At 45.4% G+C, this 9,705-nt stretch overlaps 1 protein-coding gene across 1 annotated transcript; it reads right to left on the bottom strand.

Annotated features, from left to right (window-relative positions):
• Positions 1–8,676: 8,676 nt before the first annotated feature.
• On the bottom strand, positions 8,677–9,039 carry T265_11755 (hypothetical protein; the record flags this gene model as incomplete). Its single annotated transcript, XM_009178500.1, has 1 exon — positions 8,677–9,039. One exon carries the CDS (start codon positions 9,037–9,039, stop codon positions 8,677–8,679), a length of 363 nt encoding a protein of 120 aa, XP_009176764.1.
• Positions 9,040–9,705: the final 666 nt, after the last annotated feature.

The raw sequence follows: 9,705 nt of genomic DNA, 5'->3' as shown, positions 1-9,705 counted from the left end.
TCACGGAGAATATCACTATCCATCCGAGGATGAATTCACTATCTACAGAGACTACCAGAGCATGAACCGTGATTTAAGTGTTGAGCTTGACTAACTGTAGCGGTCAAAAAACGGGATATTTGGTCGAATAAGAAAACCATTACGAGTAAAGGATAACAAAGCCACCACGTATAGTCGTGATCGATGAAAGCTTGGGTTTGACCACAATCAAGGCCATCTAAGGTGTTCGATCAAGGCCTTTGATCCAAGAGATAGCCCTCTTTTAGTGTATTTAAGGTTAATACCATCAGAGTTCGTGTGGATTGGCTTAGCTCTTGGTGGGTGGTAATATCTGGATGAGGCTGGAAGCGCTTGCGCTTGCCTATTTTTATCCTAAGGCTGGGTCTTATCACTTGATGAATTGGTGACAAACTGGCTTAGCTCTTCAGTGGTGGTAATATCTGGATGAGGCTGGAAGCGCTTGCGCTTGCCTATTTTTATCCTAAGGCTGGGTCTTATCACTTGATGAAGGGCTTGGTGACAATGTGACCTACAGATGAGCCGGCGATTATCCACCACACGTTGATGAGCGCTTGTATAATCGGTTGCTTTGGACTAGTCATTCTGGGGCATGAAAATAAGCTGTCTTAGGTAAGTCAATGTGACGCTGAAGACCAGTGAGATTTCATAAAGGAAACTACTCAGAAGGTTGCTAAGAGTTCTTCGACAGCCCACGACCGGTTGCGCCCATCTTAGGGCTCATCAGGTAGGCGAAGTCCTTGAGTTTCTGTCAACCTTATGTTCGACTTGAACCTAAATTGGACCATTTTCGATAAATACACTTATTTGCAAACCAAACTCTCGTGAAAACCAGTGACATTTGTTCACTTGCGGTTAGACGCTTGCGTTAAAATGAAAGCAAATGAGACTAGCACAGATGTTTAGCTCCTTGGGGTCGAGGATACCACAAATAAATGAACCGACACATTTCCTCGACTCAAGGTCATTTTTCGTTCATCATACTGGCCAGTTGGAATGAACTCCGGGGATTTTCACTAAGGGCACTAAACCCACCATGGTCTTGGGCATTCACATCTGTTCAATAGACAGACACTACAAACGTTGACTGGCGCACATTGGCAAACACAGTACTCTACAGCCGGTGAAGGGCTATTTTCACAACAGTTATGAAATCACTGGAGTGTTGAATCTAACTTGACCTTATGATAATTCTCCCATTCTTTGCTTACTTACCTTTAATCTCCAGTTGTTTTGCGTATTCGCACCCGCCACTCACCTTGCCACAGAGGCCGTCATTTCCGACACTTGTGTGTTGACATGTGTGTCTGTGTGTGAATGTGCGCTCCTGTCCCGTTTGCTGAGCCTGCCTTGACTTGTTTTCTCATGAGTTGCGTGTGATCGCAAGTCCAATGAGAATCACGAGACCGTCGTCAGAAGGAACGACCGCAACCCACGCTGCTGAGCCATCATTCCGCTCGCCGCTGTTTGGTGTGCGAACGTTGACACTGCACTGTGCCGGTTAGTGACAGACCTGTGAACGTGTTGACGCTACGAACGTGAACAATTGAGGTTTGTTGTACACATTTGCTTACTCTTGTGTAAATAGTCCCGTAGAATTACGAACCCAATTCTTCCTTTTGATATTCGGGATTGTCGAACCGACGCGTCACTCAAAGTTCCTTATGGGGAACCTCAACATGGAGTGCAATTTACCAAATCAGCTAGACTTATCACCAAAAGATAAAAGTGGATTTTGAAGCGGCAAAAAGGTTAGGATTCACCAGCACAGACAACAGATTAGCAGTTGAAGGTCGTCGAGGTACTTATCTGACGGACGTTCGTCTTACATGAAAGCTGATAAGTATGTCGTCGACCGTGCGATGAACGATTAGAGAAAAAAACGAACTAATGAATACAGAGCAAGATTATCAAGCACGAGCCAAAGGATAAAGCATAATACACGCAAAATCACACGGGCGTTTCTGATGGGAATATCTCGTTTCTCAGCCACAGGTATCTTACTGCGCGAGAAAAAGGTGTCATCAAATAGGTCTGAAATCTTCACTTCTAACAAAGGCTGGAGCCGCATGCTGTCTTGATCTTGCACAATATACTGGTCGCGCTTTCCATACACATATCCGATGCCTGGTTGGTGGGCAGCTGACTGACCATCCAACTCGATGGTCCTAAAAGCGCCTTGCAAAATTTGGTGTGAATCAACATTTTGTCTGTTCTAGCGCAGGTGGACTTTTGGTACATCCCTTGATGGCAAATAGTTCGTGATGAACGGGTTAGTGTTGGCCATCTTAACTTTGGCCTTTCTTCCATTTCCTTAGTTCATGTTGTGAAGGTCACTGGATTTGCTGTCAAGGCTACATGAGAACAAGAACGACCGCCGTAGTTTAACTAGCAAGTGGAATTTGTGGTTCGCATCACCGAATGGATAAGCTGAGTTCAACTGTGTATCTTCTATGAAGTCTGACAGCTGACAGGTCATCGGAGAAGCGAGGTCAATTCTGTGTTAATATTTTATTGCCGCCGCACCAGTAGGGACTAGAACTGGTTGACGTTGAGGCTACTTATAGATAATTCAGTAGCCGAAAAAAGCAACGCTCTATGACAATCGGAGGCCATTAAAACGTCTTTGGCTGCAAAATGAGGGTTGCGGTAGCGTGAAAAATACAATACCCAGTGAGTTTGATTAGGCGTCAACTAAAAACGATATTGGTTGCGGTATCTAGAACCAGTAAGGAATGGATTGGCACAGCAGTCATTCCATATGAAGCAGGAACATCGGAGGTTATTCTAAGATTGTAGAACTTAGCCAACATTCGAGTGGCTTTTCAGAAGGGAAAAACGCTACGCTCGGTTTTGGTGCAATTGAAAGATCCCTTGTCGGTTGGAAGGACTAGGGACTGTGTGTATAAAATTAACTGCAATGATTACGCTAAGGTTTACATAGGACAAACTGCCAGGGAATTGCACACCAGAATTGGTGAGCATAAAAAAGGCATTAACAAACCACCAAGGAATGCAGAAGAATACCAAACGCTGGTCAAAGACTCAGCGATGGCGGTACATGCCTTAGACACGGGACATAGAATAGATCTGGAGAATGTGGAAGTCTTAAGACGGGGACTGCGATTCACACCACAACGGCTGATAGCCGAGGCGGTGGAAATCACTAAGCATCACAGCGTGAATAGAATCGAGGGTGTGGAGCTAGCGAGCGTATGGAAAGCGGTCTTAGATAAGCCGAGTTGACACGTGACGGTGTGGTTGTCAATCCACTTAGGATCATTAGAAAAAACCGGGGGGTAGGGGTGGAAACCCCAACCGACCAAAGGTCACAGCATCCCTCCTACACAACTTTCTTAGCACTAGCTCACCCACACAGACTAACAGAAGGTTCAAACGAAGTTCAAGAGGAACCATCAAATGAACCGAACCAGAAGAACTAGACCCTAGGCAGGACCCAAACACATGTAGGTTTCCCCACCGACCCAACACTTGTTCAACCACTCTAACACACTAAAATCCCTCGGCCGACACCCAACAGAGATTAAGCTTGACTTAGCTGATTGGTTCTCCTTCCGCCTTGAATCCCGACAAACCTCGGAACCTGGTCACTTGGCCTGACGAAGCTTTTGTGTCAAAAGCGAAATGTTCCCCAGCAATAAATCTACCGATTCTCACCAAAGTTTTTCGAAAACGAGGGTTGCAGTTATTCCGAAGATTAGCGTTTGTCACGGGTAAAATAAATACCGCGACCAGCGCAAATGAATCAGCTGGTTCTGTTCTCATCAGTGCACTGACAGGTCTGACCTCCCCTTAGTGAAGAAGAAGACTTTGAAAGCGAGACGTCCTCTTCAGAGCATTCGGCTGGCCTAGGATATCCTGTAGACTTTCGTCAGCTCACCAATCTTGTTCGTGTCGATTTTTCTGAAAGTGATTCACTGTGAAACATATGGTTTCACTGAGATTTAGCACACGCTCTCACTGGCCCGGGCTACCATATGCATGTCAATACCAACTGAACTGCTGCGTTGTATACTACAGCGTTGACGGCCAAAAGGTCGTCACTTGGCCTGACGAAGCTTTTGTGTCAAAAGCGAAACGTTCCCCAGCAATAAATCTACCGATTCTCACCAAAGTTTTTCGAAAACGAGGGTTGCAGTTATTCCGAAGATTAGCGTTTGTCACGGGTAAAATAAATACCGCGACCAGCGCAAATGAATCAGCTGGTTCTGTTCTCATCAGTGCACTGACAGGTCTGACCTCTCCTTAGTGAAGAAGAAGACTTTGAAAGCGAGGCGTCCTCTTCAGAGCACTCGGCTAGCTGACCAATCTTGTTCACGTCGATTATTCTGAAAGTGACTCACTGTGAAACAATGCTAGTCCCGCTTTCCAAATAGGTGGTGTCACTGTGTTTTAGCACACAATTACTGGCCAGGGCTACCATATGCATGTCAATACCAACTGAACTGCTGCGTTGTATACTACAGCGTTGACGGCCAAAAGGTCGTTCATTCAAGCGGAAATTTTGCCTTTGATCAGATGAATGGAATGGTACATTTAGGAGCATTCGATTCGCATTCAATAACTACGAGCCTCACAGTAGCAGCTGACATTGTTCAGAGGTTGTCAAATCATACCTTTCTGATTGTTAACGCTGTTTAACTTTGCGCTTGAATTTCGACGTCCTTGAGTGCCAATGAAGAAACTCCCATCAGATGTGGAGGCTGGAGGGGATTGTGAATCTCGCTGCATTTTGTTTGTATCGAATTGTGAAGTGGTGTGCTGTTCGCCGGAAAATTTGTGACCACTGTCAGAGATTCATCCGTGCAACGTTGATATCCTTGCTGAAATTCATCAGGTGGATACACATGGGTCGGCTCAAGTTTTACCACCCAGTCATTTCGCCCGGTGATTCGCCCGTACAAGCTATTGGTTTCAGATCGCTCCTTTGAGTCTTTTTTATCTAAGCTTTAATTATACCTCTATCTTCCAAATTGTAATAAATTGTATTTTATATTATCTGTGTTTCGTGTGTTTCATCGCAATAGACTCGGTGGATCAAGCCTACAACGGACCTTCGGTGACCACCTAATCACAGACGAAATTCACCAACACCAGCCGGTCGTAAGTGTGCAATTTCTATAGATGTACGAGGTATTCGGGCCGCCAAGTCGCCGCTACTTAATTTGACAGCAATAGGTCTCCAGATAGCCAGGCTGAAGATAAAGTACTGTCAACTAATGTCCGACCCCCGATCCCAATTTTTAGGCTTCCATCAAGCGAAGGTCGTTCAGCTGGTTGGATATATAGCTCAAACGGATGTCGCATTACCTTCTCTGTGTGGTGATCCATCGATGTAGTTCGATGTGATGCGTTTATATGAAAATGAATACCAGCTGATCTCATTTGGATAGATTCGGCAACGCCCGATTAACAGTTTCAAACAATGGACATCATCGAAACATGAGGGTATAGTACGGTTTGAATTCTGCAACAAGCAAGAAATCTCTTGACTACTTGCAAACGCTACTCAGGCTGAAATAAACCGTACCGGTTGCGTTCCCGTCAGAGTTCACGGACAGTAAGTAGGCAAGAATTTAGCCAGGAAGATAAAAATAGGCCACAAAACAGACCTGAATCAGAGAAGCTGTCACCTGGTGATGCAACGAAAACCAGACTCAGGGACATGAGTCATGTGACTGAGGGATGAGTGTCGCTCTAACCTAAATCCAATGCAGTTTAATCTGCCTGGAAATCACTCGCTCACCCTAATTATTGAAATCATGTCGCAGCTATGCTAAACCGACACGGTGTTAAATAAACGCAACCATCCATCTGGCCAGACACGAAAGTTGCGCCGTTCCATTTCGTAGAATGCATACTCACATGACCCTCGCTTAAATAATCGTCCTCCTGTCCTAGTGCAATTGTTCTAGTGAGTCCACACGAAAGGGGGGACGTACTGGACTCAAGTTTCGCTGTTAATAGGACAGTGCACTCCCACTGGGCGTGCCGGGGTCTGAACTCCGCACCTCTGACATGCGAGTCGAGCGTATTACCGCCACTCCACGCATTTGATGTGAGCAGAAAGCTCTATGCCTCGAGCATAGCTTGGTTTTGTTGATCGACTGACTTGCCAGTCAGGTAGTGCCACAGACGCCTGAAACTTTTTGGGCACTTTTTCCAGGTGTTTTAACTGCTAGTGTAATCAGCTCGTTATGAGTGATTGCATTAGCTTTTTCACTGATCGATAGGTTGATGGCCACATACGTCTCAGCGAACCAGTGTTCACAACAGACAATTCATACGCATGACCTCAGAAAGGCAACACTCAAAATGATTGATATTAGTGAAAGGGAGAAGGTCTTCGCTGGCAGTTACTTATTAGGAAACGCCAAGTGAACAGTTACAGACTATTGGACAGGGAAAGGAAACTCTGATGTGCATCTTGTTCACAAAAACTGAATATCCATCTTCTCCTTGAACGCGTCTTCCTAAACTTTCCTGGATATTCATTGACCGTTGCCCAAATGCAAGCAAATGCGACTCCACAAATTCCGCAATAGATCTCATTTTTCAAGAGACGCAAAGCGGATTTACGAGAAAACATGCTACTTGCATGCCCCCATCAGTAATATCCACCGCTACATTGGTATAAGCTCCGTCGACTCAGTTCAGTACTCGTGTTAGTTAACTATCCTGGATCGATTCACACCGATCAAGCTAGGAGGCATAGACGGACAGAATCTACGTTACATCGTAGTGTATTTTACGACGTGATAGATTAGAACAATTGATAGGACAACCTATCGATGTGACTGATCGATCACAATGTTGCCAAAGTCATTTAGTGAAGTGGTAGATCAGACTAATCGATCAGCTACATGTTTAAACTCCATAGGAAAGAGGTAACTCAGTTTCGTGCGCATACCAAAGGTTGATAGTACACACTGTGGGTGAGTCTATGGGCCCTGATAAATAAAACACAACAGTGTTGTATCCCCAGTTTGTTGAAGTAATGAGTAAAAACTCTAAAAAAAGATTTCTGAAGTCCTGAAATAGCTCAGAAAATAATCTCACAGGGGGGGACTTTGCTCAGAACTTTTGTGTGACAGTATATTGCTGTAATTCGTCTGCAAGGGCGCGGTAAATGAATGATCCACTATTGAGACTTATTCGATCAGTACACGCCACGCCATCTCCATGTGATGGTATGCACAATTAATTCTCTAACTGCACGCTGTGATTTCCATCACATTCCAGACTGCGAAGCTCTGTGAACAATAATCAGTCTCAATAATTCACCTACTCCTCAGATGAGGGCAACATATCACTCGTGACATACGGAGTAATTTGGTTTGATGCTCTAGTATTGTGACAATCATGTTAACAACGCTATCTGTTTCTGTCGAGAGAGGGAGAGAGAATGAGAGAGCGAGAAAGCTGTTCACGTGGTTTCTCAGATAAGAACTATGCGTCGTCAGCACAGCCTTCAACTCTTTTGACCTCGTCGACTTCTAATAGTTCACAGGAGTCACGCGAGGTCAACACAAAGATGCGATTTCGCTGCTTTACTTTTAGCTGAACCAGAGGGCTAAAAACGCCAGAACAGGAGGACGGCCGTTCAAACGAGAGCGGTGTGACTACGAACAAAATACCTATCCAGCAAAACCCCAAAAAATTGCAACCAAAAAAGTTGCCCAGTGGGTTTCAAGCGTGTGCCACGCTGCCTGACTGGGAAGTTCTTACTGGCGAGTCGATCAATCGTCACAACCAGGACAGTTACTGGGTCGTCGTTCGATGAAGAGTCGGGCGCTCAAGTGTGAACACGTTCGCCTGTTCAGACGTGAAAATTCAGATGCGTCCAATGTGCGTTGGTGGAGTAGTGGTTACACGCTCGCCTCGCATGCCACACGTCCGGGGTTCAAATCTCGGTACGGCCATTAAATATGCACTGCTCTGATAAGAGCGAAACTTGAGTCCAGTGCTTCCCTTTGATGTGGACTCACCGGAATAATTACGTCAGAACAGGAGCACGATCGTTCAAACGGGATTGGTGTGACTATGAATAAAAATGAATACGTAGAGCTTAAAAACAGCCACGAATCACAGTCGAACGATTAGCTTCGGTCGGGCTGATTCCCATAGGTGGTCGTAAGATTTGCCGAACTTGCATTCACGTTGCACTCCCTTGAATGGCTCTACTGGTCTAACGAAACGACATAGGGGTCTCAACAAGATTCTTGTCACGAGTTGAACCCCGGAAACTGAACATGCAGAGCAAGTGTTTTGCCCTAATCCGTCTTCGCAAGCTGCGTTCAGCGGGGTGGAGCAGTGATGGCATCCTCACCTCACATTTTAGCTGTCTGAGGTTTAAATCTGGGCTCGGACAAGGCTGTGCGCTACTGAGAGTCAAGTGCTTCCCCCCCCCCTTTACTGTGAATTTACTGGGGTAACTGCGTCGGGACGGAAGAGAGATTATGTGCATGCATTATCTTCAGATCATCCAAAAATGAGGAGTTAGTAAACAAACAAAAACTAGTGACTTTGACATTCCTGTCCTCCAGCTGCTTGTCTAACGGTAATCAATTCTCTCTACTGTTTCCTTCAATAAGTAACTTGTAAAATTTCGACAAAAGTCGGGCTAAAATTTTGGCACTACCCGGCATGTTCAGCATGCACACTCACCCTTTCCGATCCTGCTGTCTGTGCCTGGAGCTTTGTCCGAACCAGTGCCAAAGGATACGTGCCAAGTTGACCACAGACAGAGGACAATGCCCCAGCAGATACAGACACATAGACAGACGGCGGACCGGAAGGTTCTTTGCCATCCTTACTAGTCCATCGTGCGTAGGTTTGTTTGAACGTTTCAAAAAGAGCCAATTCTATTCCAGCGTACGGTAAGATTCCCAGAATGTTTGGCACGTAGCCCCGATAGAATATTCTCCATCCATTTTCATGGTAGAGCTTCCTGGCGCAGTCAAATATGGAGGAATACTGTCCACTTTTTCGAAGACACATCCGAGTTTTGAGTACCTGTGAAGAGTTGAAATATGCATACAGGGGCAGGGATCCTCAGGTAACGCTAACTGCTATAGAAAGTTGACTTTGAGGACTCTGCGTTAGCGCAAGTTGTCACTTCGTACGTACTGTAGACCAAATACACGTGAGTATAAGGAATTTATGTCCTGAGGTTAGTACAACAGTATTCATAAAATTTATCCAATTGATTGTAGCTTATGAGCGTTTCCAGGTACTCTGTTAGGATACCAGTAAAAGAGCTCTTACTTACCCATATAGTAGCTGCAAGATGAATTAAACGGTTATGGCCCTGCCCAACGCAACCAGTCTGGTTGGTTCAAACCAAAGGGAAGAGTTGCGCTGTTACTAGAGATTACAAGCGTATCGACCAGAAGTTAACTTCTCAGCTTCCGACCTGCATCGTCGGCGTTTTACCACGGGTCCCTTAGCGTACGCTGGACACCGAGCGGCAGGTGAGCATGTTCCGGCCAGAATGACGTGACTAGTGTGCAGGATGTTAGACAGGACCTAACTGATGGGCCTCAAAGAAAACCAACGGCGTGACAATTGCGTTGATAATGAATGAGAGGAAAGTTGTAGTTGGTGATAAACTGTCTGGCTTGACTGCCAGCCATGACTTTATGGGCCACTAAAATTCAAAATTTC

This window comes from Opisthorchis viverrini, assembly GCF_000715545.1.
Source record: "Opisthorchis viverrini unplaced genomic scaffold opera_v5_569, whole genome shotgun sequence".
Taxonomy (NCBI): Eukaryota; Metazoa; Platyhelminthes; class Trematoda; order Opisthorchiida; family Opisthorchiidae; genus Opisthorchis; species Opisthorchis viverrini.
The sequence above is the reverse complement of the archived record's forward strand: the minus strand, read 5'-3'. Positions and strand labels throughout refer to the sequence as shown.